Genomic DNA, 17,053 nt, shown 5'->3' with positions numbered 1-17,053 from the left:
CAAATATTGTTACACAAGCCTTCACAAAACTAAGTTCTCACCCCTAGATTTTATATAATTCAAGACCGTTATGAAATACAAATTTACCTTTATTAACAAATAAAAACAAAATCCCTAGAAGAAAATAAGCATATAAGAAACATCTAAATGCATGGACTTCAAAATGACAGTCACTAAATTGAGAAAAAATATGATAAAAATTAAACCAGAATTTATCAGTGAAGACATAGTAGGTAAAATTAACAAAAAGAGAGACTCTGAAGAAGAATGATCAAAGTTGAGAAATTAATTATTGTCCAAAAATAAAATAAACAAAAAAAATTAAAACAACAAATTAATGGTGCCAGCAGGGATATGGGGATGTGGGGAGAAAGAAACTCTCATTCACTGCTGGTGGGAATACTGTCTAGTCCAGCCTTTATAGAAAACAATATGGAGATTCCTCAAAAAACTGGACATTGAGTTCCCATATGATCCAGCTATACCACTCATAGGATATACCCTAGGCACACAAAAATACAATTTAAAAATCCCTTTCTCACACCTATATTCATTGCAGCACTATTTAAAATAGTCAGACTCCGGAAACAACCAAGATGCCCTTCAACAGATGAATGGCTAGAGAAACTGTGGAATATTATACATCCGTCAGGAGAGATGAAGTCATGAAATTTTCCTATACATGGATGTATATGGAATCGATTATGCTGAGTGAAATAAGTCAGAGGAAGAGAGATAGACACAAAATAGATTCACTCATCTATGGGTTTTAAGAAAGAGTAAGGATATTATTGTAATAATGCCCAGATACAATAGAGATGAGGGCTGGAGGGACTGGCTCATATTATGAAGCTCACCACAAAGAGTGGGGAATGCAGTTAGAGAAATAATTACAATGACAACTATGGTGACAATGTCAATGAGTGAGAGAAGTAGAATGCTTGTCTTGAATACAAATGGGAGAAGGAGAGAAAATGAGGGCACTGGTAAAGGGAAATGTTCTTTTTGTGACTGAAACCTAACTACAATCATGTTTGTAATCAGGGTTTTCAAATAAAGGTATTATTTTTTTTAAAAAAGAAAAAAATAACAAATTAAGAAAAAGTAATCTAGAAAAATTAATAAATATCAGGAATATCAGAAAAATTAATAAGTATCAGTTTCAGATTCTGGGTTATGTGAGCTCTGGAAGAAGAAGGGTAATGAGAAAATATATTAGTGGTAAAAATGAAGAAAATAGGTGAAGTAGATAATAACTAAGAAAAATAAAGAAAATATAAAGCACTTATGGAATGACTTTGTATGATTAAATTAAAATGAACAATTTCTAGAAGAAAAGAAAATACAGTGCAGAACTATTAGGAGAACTATTTTGTAACCATAGTGTTTAAAAAAAGAAATATAAAAAAAGAATGTTAAGTCTGGAAAAATATTTAGAAAACAATATTCTCTCCAGAGAGGTGAGGTGATTTCATTCAAGATCACCCAAATATGGTCAGAATGGCCGCACTCCTTCCACTATAACACACACCACCCCTTAGCTTTACCACTGAAAATGATGAGTGTAAATTTTTATTTGGCAGCAAGATGGGAAAAGTGATTACGACAACATAAGAATGTTAGAATGTTATTTTTGTGGTTGGAGTGAGAGCACATTGGGTAGGGCACATGGCGGACCCAGCTAACCCTGACATTCCATATGGTCTCCCTAGTCTACCAGAAATGATTTCTGAGTGTAGAGCCTGAATAATCCCTGAGGGCCAGTGGGAGTGGCTCATAAATGACAGAAAGAGAGTCATTTCACTATAACTATGTAAACAATAAATTTCACACAAAGAGTGAAATTAACTTAATATATGTACCTTCAGTGCTCAAAGAATCAAACAAAAAAAACTAAACATGAGGAAAAAACAGGAAAGTTACTGGATGACCCAGAAATCTAATCAGAGGTATATCATATTCTCAAGAGATCTGCAAACGTATGTTTTATTTATTTACCATATTTCCGGTATATAAGATGATTGGGTGTATAAGACGACCCCCTACTCTTCCTGTTAAAATATAGGGTTTGAGCTATATTCGCCATATTAAGACTACCTCTCTTTTAAGGCACACCAAATGGAAATTAAAAAACGTAAGAGAAAAAGACTAGAACCCTCAAAGGTTAACAGTGTATGTTTTAATAAAGCTAGACTTTGGAGTGCCAACAATCATTTTACATTTGTCATTTGTAGCGAGTGACTGTGATTTGTTAATTGTGATCAACATTGAGAGCAGGGAAAGGAGACTCCTCCAAGAGCAGCTGGCTGGGGTGCAATGATTAATAAGACAGCGAGAGGAAGACAGAGTGCCTCCTCTGTGTCCCATAAAAGCTGAACAGAAGATTGAGTACCAGAAAGCCACATACCAGCAATGACACCGGAGGCTGGATGGAATGCAGCACTCAGTAACTCAGCTCCTCTGTGTGCCCTGAAAGATGAATCAGGACAAGCAGATGACTGAGTGATGACACCTGGCAGCTGGATGGGATGCAGTGGTAAGAGGGGGGCAGATCACTTGTCCCTGAATCTGGAGTAAGTTTCAGCATGCCCTATACAGGTGCATAAGACGTTTACGATGTTTTTCATGAGTTAAAAAGTTGTCATATGCCAGAAAATACGATATTCACTTTTGGTTGGAGGACCATACCAGCAATGCTCAGGAGATACTCCTGGCTCTGCACTCAGAAATCATCCTTGGCAGGCTCTGGTGGCCATATCAGATGCTGCGAATCACTCAGGTCCATCCCTTTCAGCTGCATGCAATGCAAATGCTCCACCACTATGCTATTTCTCCAGCCTCTGCAAATATATGTCAACACAAAAACCTGTGTATGTTGTGGAGTAGCTAGATTAAAGGGTCCTATAGACAAGCTGGAAGGATATTTTTTATTTTGATGGAAGGTGTGGTGAGATTAACATTGTACACCTAAAACTTAGAAATATTTAACTCTTGTAAACTAATGCTACCTAAATATAAACAATAAATGGGCATGAACATCCACAGCAACACTGTTATAAAAACTCCAAAGGGAAAATAACCCAAATGTCCATCAACTTATTAATGAATAATAAAATGTAAACTGGCAAAATAAAAAATAAGGACGTGGTGAAAAAGCAACTCCCATCCACTGCTGGTGGGAAAGCAAGTCTCTTCCAAACACCATGGAAAACAGTATGGAGTGTTCTTAGTAAACTCAGAACAGAGCTGTCATATGACAGGACAATTATGCTTTTGGATAACTATTCCCAGGACAGATAAACTAATCCAAAGGTTGCATACACACTGCTATTCATCACAGCTCTCAGTACAACTACTAATATTTGGAATCAACCTAGATAACCAGAAACAGATGAGTGAATCATAACTATGTGGTACTTATAAACAGTAGAGTATTACATAACTGTAAGAAATGATGTAATCATTCACTTGTGCTGCAACAAGGATGAAACCAGAAGATATTATACTAAATGAAATCATCAAGGATAAGGAGGATAAATCAGGCTGATATCACTTATATGTGGTATTTAGAATAACTGCAAGCAATGGTAAAATGGGGTGTCAAGGATACTTTAGGCTCTAGAGTATAGTGAGTAAGGAGAAAAATAAATATGAAATATCAGGACAGAGCCAAGGGGTCTCAGGTATATTGATGATGTTAGTAAAAGGACAAAACTAAATATACAAGCCAGAGTCAACAGCAATGAATTCATGAGACCAAACATTAACAACTGAACATAAAAAGGTGCCTGTGTGAGGTTGACAATGGTGATGGGATTGATCCTGAAACATGTGTGTAAAAAAACCAGCTATGAATAACTTTATAAATCACAATTAAAATTTTTAATGACCAACAAATTAGATATCATCAGTAATTCCAGAAAAAATATTAAAATAACAATGAGACATTACCTGACCCTCTTGAGAAAGACCTAGCAATCAAAAAGAACCAGTGTTGACTGTAATGTATGATGTGGCAAGTAAAATCTGTCACTGAGTATTTGTAAGATTGTTGTTTAGCAGCTATAAAATATATTATGATATTTTTTAAATTAAAAATTGATCTTTCATAGGACAGTGATTTCAGTTCTTTACACAGCTCAAGAATGCATATAAATAAATTCAGATATATTTGCATGATTGCATTCATTTTGATGAACTTTATCAGAGCCAACATCTGAAAACAACACCAATTGTCCAGCAAGATATAAGTGAACAAAATACTCATATATTGAAAATAAAGATAAAAGTTTGGATTTCATTACAACTTGAAAGAAATAGAAAAACATTATGTAGAAAGAACAAAACAAAAAAAAACAAAAAATAAATAAAAATATTGAGATATTCCCTATATATTTGAAGGAAGGAACAGACCTAGAAAAGAAGGTAATTAGGGACAATATTGATACTCATTCTGATCTTAGTTGGATTGTATTAGCATTATAAACCTAAAACACCAATATTAACACTATTATTTATATTATTCCTAATTAAAAGGAAAATATCTAAAATTAAACCAAAATTATGAAATAATAGTTATAAAGTTTACCTGACATGTGTCTTTATCACAACAAGTTCCACTGCCACACTTCGACTTTCCAAGAAGTTTACAGGTTTTAGGGTCACAACATTTTGGATGTGTGCATAACTACAAACAAATATACAGGGTTAGAAGAAAAATGTGTTATTATTTTTCATCTAAGACTATACAGTATAGACTAGTTATGGAAAATATTATGCTCTATATCATAAAAATTTTAAGGAATAGTATTTGTTTTTCTTTATAGTTCTTTATACTATTGAAAACTGATTTAAAAATGCTTCATAAGATATTTTAAAAATTAATGTAGTAAAATTAAATCTAATTTAAGTGCTTACATTTGTTTCAATGTTATTATTTTCTTTATATGCTGAAAATTTAATCATACACAATTATTTTTATTACCATTGTGCTGTTATTATATTTATAATCAATATTTCTGACACAGTCCTCTGTATTTTATTATTTGTAAATATATTTATATTTTATAATATACATTTATAATAAAATAAATAAAATTTATAATAAAATGCATATCACTATTAATATAATATAAATTTTATTCATAAATATAAATGTATTAAAATAAATATATCTACATATAAATCCATAAATATAAATCACTTTACTTATTGCTATTTACTTTTTCGTTATTATTTTAATATTAATTTACTTATCACTTAATCACTAGTTTTTCAGTGATATATATATAAATTTGGTTTTGATGTCACACCAAGCAGCATTCAGGGGTTACACTTGGCTATGTGTTCAGAAATCACTTAACTGCCTTAGTGAAATATATGGCATGCCTGGATAACCCAAAGCCCTGTCTGCTGCATTATCATAAAAATTATCCTAGAATATAAAAGAATTCGTAATCTCTGACTCATCAAAATTAAGTTCAAATAGTAACCAAAAAATTTATTTCTATTTAATATATATTTGACAATCCTCTTCATAGCAATCAAGTAAGAAAAAAAAATCTCATTGATCCAAGTTGAAAAAGAAAAATAAATTGACCTGTCATATTTGATTTTGACATAACATACATAGATAACTGTAAAGATTCCACTAAAAAATTTAGAAACAATAATAAAATACAAGAGTAGTGGGCCAAAAACGCAAGCAACTAGAATGAACATAAATTAAAAGTGTAGTCCATGTCCTCAATTCATGTCCCCAAATCATGTTCCAAATCATTAAATATTTAGAAATCAACATAGTTACATTTCAACTCAAGTTTAAATAATTATATACTGAAATCTATAATCTATAATCTCGCTATTAAGAGAGATAATAGAGGAAATGATAATAAATTGTATGTTTATGGATTTGGAGTGTTTAATACTATCAAAATAAATCAACCAACCCGAAGCATTACAGTCAGTGTTTCAAAATTATAATTTTATTTTTATAGAACAAATTCTATAAAAAATTGTATGAAATTATAAAGTTGCCCAAATAATAAAAAGCCTTCTGACAAAAAGATGGGAGATTTATTTCATTTACTGACCTTAAATTGTTTTATGGAGCTGTTGTCACAAAGATTGAGTGTTACTGGTATACAGAGAGACTCTCAGACATAAGAGAATTAAAAATCACAGATAAATTTTCAGATTTATGAACTATAATTTGAAAAAGGATTAAATGCTCTGGAAAATAGCTGGGTATAAGTAAAAAATAAAAAAGAAGAAAAACTGCTAAAACCATGGCACCATAAAACATCATTCAGAGTGAATTAAAGATATGAGACTAGAACAGAATTCATAGTATACAAAATAAAAATAAGATTTTAAATAGTTATAAGACTAAGACATACATGAACAGTAGAGGTGATTTCATAATGTCTACAGGACATATACAATCACAAGAAACACACACTTCAACATATATGCATCTTATGAGGAACAGAAAAATACTTAAAATAAGTGCTAAGAGATTTAAAGATAATGATAACACACATGATAGGCTTGGGGTGGGGAGGCATATGGGATGCTTGGATTGAACCTGGTAACACAACAGTAAAAGGCAACTTCAACACTGCTCTGTCACATCTTGATAGATCAAATAGACAAAAGCACAGTAAGGAAATAATTTCTTTGAAGGAAGAAATGGAAAAGAATGGGTTAATAAAATCTGTATAGTTTTCTATGCCCCCAAAGTGAAATATACAATCTAGTGACATCAGATAGTCTCAAGAATAGACCATGTGAGGCTAGAGTGATATCACAGCAGTAGGGTATTTGCCTTGCACACAGCTGACCTGGGACAAACCCAGGTTTGATCCAAGCATCCCATATGCCCCAGCCCCCCAAGCTATCATGTGTGAGTTCTGAGGGCAGATCCAGGAGTAACCTCTGAGCACTGCCGGGTACCTATGTGTTGGGACACAAAGCATACCTTAACTAAATAAAGTTGATAGAAATCATAGCAACTATCTTTTCTGAACACGAAACACTGAAAATAGAAAACAAAAAGAAAGAATACAAACAGCTAGTAATTAATAGCTCCTTACTGAGCAACTGATGAGTCAATGAAGAAATCAAATGACTGGAAACAAAAGACAATGAGGATACAATTTACCAGAACTTGTGGGACACAGGGAAAAAAGTGTTAAGAAGCTTCATAGCTATGCAGGCATTCATCAGAAGAAAGTGTTCATATAAATTATTTGACTGCACACTTTTAGTAAATAGAAAAAGGCCAACAAAAGAACCAGAAAGCAGGCAGGCAGTTGTTAAGAAATAATAAAACTTAGAGCAGAAGTTAATGAATTGGAATCCAAAAAAATAATAATAATCCAAAGGATTGAATAAAGAACTAATTATCTGAAAAAATAAGATCGATAAACAACTAGCAAGACTCAAGCAGAGACAGAGAACCCTAATAAACTGAATTAGAAACAAAAGAGAGGCATCACAAAAGACAACTCATCAATTAAAATAATCACCAGAGATTACCTGAGAACCTATGTGTCACAAAAAGAGAGGACCTGGTAGAAATGAGAAAATTTGTGTACTACTGTAACCTACCAAGGTGATTTGGAATACCCCAATTATTAAGGAAATTGAAATGATAATAAAAATTCTTTCTCAATACAAACACCCAGACCTAGATGGATTTAGCAGTGAACCTCTAAAAACAAACTACTGCTAATTATTTTCCCAAGATCTTTCAGGAATTTAATAAAACAGAAACAATCCCAATAATTTCTATGACATTAACATCTTCCTGCTACTAATGCAGATAAAATATCATAAAAATCTCATTTACAGGCTGATATCCTTGATGAACAAAGATGCAAAGATCTTTAAAAAAATAATAATGCCAATGGAGCCAGAGAGATAGCACAGCGGTAGAGCATTTGCCTTGCATGCAGCCAATCCAGGACAGATGGTGGTTTAAATCCTGGCATCCCGTATGATTCCCTCCCACCCCCCGTGCCTAGCACGAATAATTTCTGACCACAGAGCTAAAAATAACTCCTGAATAATGCTGGGTGGGACCTTAAAAAATGGTAAATGAAATCCAATAATGTTTCAAAAAACATTATATATGATGTCCAAATAGGATTCATCCTGGAATGCAATTATGGTTGTTAAATAATAATAAATAATAAGCAAATTAATCAACAAACTACACCATATCAATATAAAAATAAAAATTTTCTGATCATATAAGTAGATGCAGAAAAAACATTTGACAAGATCCAGCACCCCTTCATGATAAAACTCAATAAAATGAGAATGGAATGAACTTTCTTCAATATAGTTTAAGCCATTTACCAGAAGATCACTGTAAACAATATCATTAATGGGAAAAACAAAAGCCTGCCCCCTTAATATCTGGAACAAGAGAAGGTTGCCCACTCTCACCACTTCTTTTCAAATACAGAAAGTATCAGTATTTGTCATAACAATTAGCCAATAAAAAGTTATCAAGGGCATTAAAATATAAAAGTAAAACAAACTCCACTATTTGCAGATGATAAAATAATATGTTTAGAAAATACTAAAAACTCTACCAAAAAACTTTCTAGAAATAATAAATTTTATGGTAAATTCACAAGTTATAAAATTAACATGTAAAAGCTCATGATGTTCTGATATAGCAATAATGAAAGAGAAGAAAGAGGTAATAACATAAGAATACGAAATTCACAATTGTTACTCAGAAAATTAAGCCCCTCAAATTTGACTAATTAAAGAGGTTAAAGAACTATATGAAGAAAACTACAAAACATATTTTAAAATACAAAAGAGGATACAAAGAAATCGAAACACAAATCCTGCTTATGTATTAATATCATTCAAATGGCAATACTTTACAAAGTATTATACAGATTCAATGCAGTTCATAAAGATACCATTTTTGAAATAAATTGATCAAACAGTTCTGAAATTCACCTGAAACAACAAACCTATAAGAATAACTAAAATCATCTTTGGCAAAAAGAAGATAGAAGGCATAACTTTCCCCAAATTTAAACTATATTAAAAATCAGTAGTAATTATATTTGGCTTGCTATTAGAATAAAGACAACTTGCAGATCAGTAGACTAGAATTGAATTGAATATTTTTAGACAGATCACAGGTGATAAGTTAATTTTCAATAAAGGAGCAAAAAAATATGAAGGAGAACAGGAAAGATTCTTCACCAACTGATGCTGGGAAAAACTGGTGAGCTTCATGCAAGAAAATGAATTCAGGGGCCGGAGAGATAGCATGGAGGTAGAGCATTTTGCCTTGCATGCAGAAGGATGGTGGTGGTTTGAATCCTGGCATCCCCTATGGTCCCCCGTGCCTGCCAGGAGCAATTTCTGAGCGTAGAGCCAGGAGTAATTCTTGAGCGCTGCTGGGTGTGACCCAAAAATAAAAAAAAAAAAAGAAAAGTAAAGAAAATAATTGAATTCAGAACTTTGTAGCACATTGTATGTAAAACAAAATCAAGTTGAATAAAACTTGTGATATCAGATTTGAAATCATAAAGTACATAGAAGAAAATTTTGGAAAGATAGTGAAGTTAAAGACATCTTCAAAGATACAGTATCACTGACCAACAAGTAGAAGCAAATATAAACAAATAGGAGGAAGGAGGGAAGGAAGGAAGGAAGAAAAATAGTAGAACACAATAAAAAAACTACTTCTGTAGTTCTGTAGTCCATGTTACACTTACCCCATACTTAAAATCTTAGGACATGTCAGCTATTTGATACCTCACAAATTAATGAAGTATATAATAGTGTATGATAAAATATGTTCATTTTTTTAAAAAAAATCTCTTTATATCATATTTATGACTAAATAAAATTTTTAGATAATGCACTAATACTTATAACTAACCTTTGGTTGGCCACAATCACAATGCTCAGAATATTCCTTAATTCCATTTCCACATATTACTTCTACTTTATTCCTTGGTTGGATTGCTTCAAAACCTGTTTTCTTCTGAAGACAGGCATATTCAGGCTTGGAAACTATGTGTATAAATTCCTCCTTGCTACAACTGCTAAAAAACTTTGCACCACGATAATGTCTATAAATTAAATTATACCCAAATAAGTGGAATAAATTTACTATCGAAATAATCTGCTTAAAGTGTTATAAATGATTCATCCCTTCACTTTACTGACGAGTCAAGAGAGAATAAAACATTTGCTTCTCAACAAAAGATACATTATTTAGGTAATTGTGTTATATATTATTCTCCTCACTTACTATGGAAATATTTATTTATCATTATCATCTATAAAACTATTACAAAAAAAAACAAAAAAGTACAATAAAATTATATACAGAATTTCAACACAGAATTTGTGTTGAAAACTTAAGGAATATGTACTGCTAATTGTGTTAATAAAAAAAGCCAGTATTATTTATTTCTGTAACAAAATCAAGGTTACATATCTCAACCTTAAATCGTTTTTGCCTTTTATTTTTCATTTCTATGTCTGTGTAGTGTCTAATGCGTTTATTTTTTTGTAAAAATATCAAGTAGATGTTGATTATGTAAATATAGTACAAACAATAACTTTGTATCCTAAAACAATATTAATTTAGCAAAAAATATTTTGGTAACTAAATATTTTATATGTAATTTTGAATATAAATAAATTATTCTATATAGGAAAATCAATAGCAGAAGATCAGGGTACCTTTTTAGTGTCTAATCCTAAAACTACAGCCAAATCCCCCTTTTAATTTCCCTGCTTTTAGTTCTTTTACCTTTGGTGGGCAGAGTGGGCCATATTTTGTGGTACTCAGGGTTTTGCATTCAGGAATCATACATTATGTGTTTAAGGAACCAAGTGAGTGACAAGGATCAATCTCAGGTCACTCTCATGCAAGGAAAATATCTTACTCACTGTCATATCTTTTGGATCACAATTCTGTCTCTTTAATTCTAGTGTGTGAATACTGCTTTTTATTGGATGCATAAACTTTATGAGTTTAATGGTTTCAGGTTAGTTATTTGACAAATATCCCCTCGGTTTTGGATTGTTAAATGTTGTGCATCTATGACAAGAGTATTTTTACTGACTACATTTTATTGACTTTTAACAAAATTCTGATCCTATTGAGTTAGTCTTTTGGTGTGGGAAGCCATTCAAACATACAGCCTTCCTTAATTTCTAAAATTAACTCCTGGGCATAGGGCGGGCACATGCTATAGCACAGCGCTCGGGAGTTGCTCCTGGCTCTGAGCTTAGAAATTATTCCTGGCAGACTCCAGGGACCATATAAGATATCGACAATCAAACCTCAGTCAGACATGTGCCTACCCTACCCGTTGTGCTATTGCTCAGGCCCATAAAATTTCTATTGTTTTGTTATTCCTCATTTCATTCATCTTCTTCTACCCTTTTCAAATATAAAGACATGCCTCTTGAGTTGCTTTCTCTTTGAAAATTATCCCATGAACAGTTCCCCAGAACTATTTGCTAATTACTTTCATATATTTACTCTTTGGGGTCTCATGAATATCTTGATCAATTCTGTGTTTATGGTTGCATTCTGAGCCCAGTTTTATTCATGGGACACTATTTGGCAGTTGGACATAAAATTTGAACCTCAATTTTTGAAAGTTTTTTTTTTTAATATTACAACTGATAGTTCAGAGAGTTCACTTCTCATGGTATTTTGGGTACTTACTGTGTGGTGCTGGGGATTATACTTGATTAGACCACATGTTAAGCAAATATCTCTGCTCCTGTACTTTATTCCTAAAAAATATATCTTTCCCTACTTAAAATTTTGATTAAGGGCCAGTGTAATAATGGAGTGTGTAGGGTACTTGCCTTGCATAGGACTGGGATTATATCCCTAGTCCCTCATATGGTTCCCAGAGTACTGCCAAGAGTTATCCCTGAGCACAGAGTTAGAAGTAATCTTGAGCATTACTAGGTGTGGCCCCAAAACTAAGTAATGAGATAAATAAATCCTTTTGTGATTTTAATTATTCATACTAATTTAATATCATTAATATGGTGCTGGCTCACACGTTTTTAGATCTCTCTCTCTCCCTTAAGATCTGATTTGTCTCTTAATTCTACTTTAGAATTCAAACCCCTATACATATGTCTATTTAAACCTTTTTAAAGATTTCATTATTTATTTGTTTCATTTTCCAAATTTTTACTATGTTGCTAAGTATAATATAAAAAAAACTATATATAATACTATCTCTTTCCTCTAAATATACTGCTAGAATTATTATGAGATATATTGACTCTGATTTGTAACATTATTTAAATATCAGCTACATTAACTTTAATAGATAATTGGGGGGTAGTGGTTGTTGGCCCACACCTGAGAACTCCAAACAAAGGCTCTGGCTGCCACTTAGAATACTAGCCCCTCACATCCTGTGTAATATCTCTCAAGTTCCATGATTATTTTTATTATTCATACTGCATAAATCAAATACATTTCAATTATAATCTATTTGTTTTTTTTTTTTACCAAATTCCAACATCTGCTTCACTATTGCATAATTAGATTCAGGTTCATTCCTACATTTGTGATTCAACATGCAGGATTTTATTTCATTATTTATTCCTATTTTTCTCTATTGATTTTTTTCCTTTGTCTTATAAAGTTATACGTATATGGTACATAGTATATTTTCTTTTTATGTGTCTTAAATAGCTTGTATATATGAAAAAAGGAGGGCAGGAGAAAGCTCAAAGAGGACTTGCTTTGCAAACAAGAAGCCTAGGTTAGATACCTAGCACAAAAATGATCATGAGCACAAAGTCAATAATATCTTTTAGCAACAATGGTATTGCCTTCCTCAAATAAGCAAAAAAAAAAAGTTAGAATATTAGAGATACTTACTTAATCTATATACTCAGAATAAAATATATCAACCTCAATAGTCTACTAAAACACAATTAACATTAGCTTTCCTGCTATAAAATTCAAAATAGGAAACAGTAAGCCATTTTTTCCAAGATAAAATTCTCATGAGATTCAATAATTTAATGCATCACAGTGTTGAATAACAACGTTTTTCTCAAACTATATTATAAAATTTATAATCAAGGAATTATAGAAATATTTCTAAAGAAAATGGTAAAAAAAAAACACCTTACATAGCCTCAGGGTTCATTATGCATGCAGTTCTTGGACATTGACATTGGGAGCTCTCCTCATAAGTTAAACCCAAATTGACTCCAATCAACTGTGTCATAAGAACAGCAAATGACTCTAAAGTTATCATCTTCGGATACTAAATTTAAAAAAATAAACAGAAATAAATGTTGCTTGTTACTACCTTCAAATCTTCAAAATTTTCAGATATCTATTTTGGTATTAACTTAATTTTTAATCATATATACCAAAGTTCATTATTTTATTTTAAATATATAAAATTAATAATAATTATTTTTTAAACTCAGATATTATTAAAATAAAAAATGGTCCTATAGAATTATGTTATATTACTTATTTAAACTCTAAAAATAATTTAAAGTTTAAGTACTACTTCATTAACAATATCAATTTTCAAGTCAAAACATGGCAACTACATTCATAAGAGTGTAATTGACAATAAATGGCAATCTCAGAAATTGCTGTAGGGTAGAATTATTAATTTATCCAAGTCAGAGGACACTAAAATCCTTGTTTTAAAGGATACAATTTGAGAAGAATTATGTGAGCCAAGTACAAACTCCTAAAATTTTTATTTTAATATCTCAAAAGTTATTTCTTTTTCCTGAATATTATTATTGAAACTCAACAATAAGACCTATGAAAAATTGATTATTACATAAACCCTTATACATTATCTTTCTTTCATGTCCTTTTATGGCTTGATGACCTTTTGGTTTGCCATAGGGTCACACCTGGTTGTGCTTAGGGCTTACTCCTGACTCTGCTCAGGAATCACTCCTGTAAATGCTTGAGGGGTCATCTAGGGTGATAAAGATCAAAGCCTGATTTACCACATGCAATATACCCTCCAGTCCCCCTGATGACTTCTTAAATCATTAATAAATCTGTTCTTTTTATGAAATTACTGACCTGATTATTATTGAAGCACATCTTATTTTTAATGTTCACAATTATGAATAAATATGTTTTCAAGAACATTGAGCAGACATTTTATTTTATTTTTCTTTTATCTACTAAATTTCTTTATTTTAGACACTGATTTATAGAGTTGTTTATAATAGTTATTTCTGAAATTTAATATTTCAAAATCAATCCCTCCACCAAATTACATCCTCTCTAGCCATCAGTTTCCGAAATTTCCCTAAGCCTGCCTCTTGGCAGGTATTAATAATTTAACTAATATTGTGAGGTACAACTAGATGTATGAAATGATAGAAAAATGCATTAAAATAAAAGTTGTGAAAATTGTTATATCTTGCAATAGAATCTTATATATCTTAAGATCTGCTAAGCTGTATATTGCCACTTAGGCATTCTGTTATTGACTTTGTTGAGGCTATCTCACTTTTATGATAATTTCACATTTAATTTGGTGAATTTCTACTATGAAATCAGTATTAAAATTATGGATGTGTCATGAAGCTGCATAAGCCTGTGGCCCATTATTTGAGGATCTGCAGAGCTGTGGGGCCAGTATTTCCATGAGTGTTTCCAGCTAGTTCGGTCTCTTTTTCTAGAGTTAAATGTGTCTGTGATGTTGGTGGCTTGCATACATCTGACAGATGACTCTGAATCATGGTTATGGCTTCCAGGGGTTTCTGCAAGTACAAAGGTAACAAGGGAAGTGGCCCAGCCTGTATCTAAGGGTCCCCAGAGATGACAGCCATAAAACCAGCAAACCTGGAGTTTTAGGGGTCTAAGAATATCTACAAAGAATAGTGGAGAAGCCTTGAAGCTGGACCATTGCCGTAGTGATAGTTGCAGGGCAAATCTGTACAGGGCTTTGTCACAGTAGGGAACTTGCCCTCCCCTCCCTAAGGGAACCAGTGATTAACTGTGAGACAAGTGTGTCCCTGATTTTTTTTCTGCTGGTTGGGCCAGGTTATTGTAAAACCTTAAATTTTAAAATCTGGAGTAACTACATTTTTTTTCCTAGAAATTTTCTCAGTAATATCTATTCATGTAATTTCAACTGTAGTAACTTATGACAGTTTGGTACTAGAGTATGTAAATGTGGTGTTGCTAGGGTTAATAGAGTTAATGGACCATTAGGTGAAATCTAGTAGAGCTGTGGGGGTAGGTGGTATCATGTGCATGTGGTACTGGGTTCAGTTAGGGTTAATCAAGATCTCACCCACTTTCCATAAAGGTTGGACTAGACAGCATTTCCCACCAGCAGTGGATAAGAGTTCCTTTCTCTCCACATCCCTGCCAGCAATGATTGTTGTCATTCTTTGTGATCTGCACAATCTATGTGGTGTGAGATGGTATCTCATCGTTGTTTTGATTTGCATCTCCCTGATGATTAGTGATGATGAGCATTTTTTCATGTGCCTTTTGGCCATTTGTATTTCTTTTTTATCAAAGTGTCTGTCCATTTCTTCTCTCCATTTTTTGATGGGATTAAATGGTTTTGTGTGTGTGTGTGTGTGTGTGTGTGTGTGTGTGTGTGTGTGTGTGTGTGTGTAAAGTTCTGTCAGTGCCCTGTATATTTTGGAGATTAGCCCCTTATCTGATGGGTATTGGGTGAATAGTTTCCTCCCACAACGTGGATGGCTCTTGTATCCTGGGCACTATTTCCTTTGAGGTGCAGAAGCTTCTCAGCTTAATATATTCCCATCTGTTTATTTCTGCTTCTACTTGTTTGGAAAGTGTAGTTTCCTTCTTGAAGATGCCTTTAGACTCAATATCATGGAGTGTTTTCCCTGTTGTTCTATATACCTTATTAAGGTATAAGGCTTATGGTATCAGGTCTGATATCAAGGTCTTTAATCCATTTGGATTTTACCTTCGTACATGATGTACATTGAATTATAGAATTAGATTCTGGATATATATAATTTTTATCTATCTTTTTTGATACATTCAATGACAGAATATAATTTAACATTTTCTTTATGAACTTTGGAAATCCATTCTTTAATTCTTAGTTATTTTTAACCAAAGCTTTTTAAAAGATATTTTTGTGAATACAAATTCTAAATTTTAATTTCTAAACTTATAAACCTTAAATACTAAACTGTATTTTATAATGTTCTTCATATTAGTATGTTTATTAAACACATCCATTGGAATCTTCCAGAAATTTATGTCATGTGCCCAATTTTATCCTGTGGCTCTAGAATAAAGTTTCAGAATTTAAAAGAATACTAAAAAGATCTCACCCACTTTTGTTTGGGAGACATACCCAAGGAAGCTCAGATTTTATTCAGGACTCACTCAAAAATTACTCCAGCTGTGGTCAAAGAGATAGCATAGTGGTAAGGAGTTTATCTTGCATGCAGTCATCCTGGGATGGACCCGGTTTCGATTCCCAATATCCCATATGGTTCACCAAGCCTGCCAGGAATGATTTTTGAGTGCAGCCAGGAGTAACCCCTGAGCACCGTCGGTCGGGTGTGAAAACCCCCCCCCCAATTACTCCAGGCTGTGCTTGGGGGATTATATGAAATGCTAGTGATCAAACCCAGGTGGCTGCCTGAGTGGTAAGCACTCAACCAGCTGTCCATGGCTCCAGCCTCTCAAGCACTGTTATCTATATTTTCTGTCCTGTAGAAACCTGTAGCATCTCCAAGATAGGTGCTTGAAGGTTGCTTATGCTTGAGAATTGCTTCTAGTGGTGCTTGGGGGACTATGTGATGCCAATAAAAAGCTTAGCCAGGCCCTTCTGAGTATTTCAATCCACCGAGTTCACTCTCAAGCTCAGAATGCACTTTTAAAAGAATGTTTAGAATTATTTCCCCAAAATGCTATATATACTAAGCTCATTAAATAATCGGACATCCTTGTAAATAAATTTTTTCTGAGTTCAATTAAATAAAAGAATATATAAGAATTTAAAAGTATATAAAACATCAA

At 32.6% G+C, this 17,053-nt stretch overlaps 1 protein-coding gene across 1 annotated transcript in view; it reads right to left on the bottom strand.

The window, feature by feature from the left end:
• Window positions 1–17,053, bottom strand: part of LOC126007258 (A disintegrin and metallopeptidase domain 3-like) — an 82,385-nt gene that overhangs the window by 27,352 nt on the left and 37,980 nt on the right. Inside the window, exons 9-11 of the mRNA XM_049772715.1 lie at window positions 13,174–13,310; window positions 9,923–10,115; window positions 4,589–4,687 (exon numbers count right to left, since the gene is read on the bottom strand). Coding sequence (XP_049628672.1) covers window positions 4,589–4,687; window positions 9,923–10,115; window positions 13,174–13,310 — 429 coding nt within the window. The remainder of the gene's footprint in view (window positions 1–4,588; window positions 4,688–9,922; window positions 10,116–13,173; window positions 13,311–17,053) is intronic.

Source organism: Suncus etruscus, chromosome 4 (genome assembly GCF_024139225.1).
Source record: "Suncus etruscus isolate mSunEtr1 chromosome 4, mSunEtr1.pri.cur, whole genome shotgun sequence".
NCBI classification, from domain to species: domain Eukaryota; kingdom Metazoa; phylum Chordata; class Mammalia; order Eulipotyphla; family Soricidae; genus Suncus; species Suncus etruscus.
Note: the sequence above shows the minus strand (reverse complement) of the source record. Positions and strands in the feature narration are given on the sequence as shown.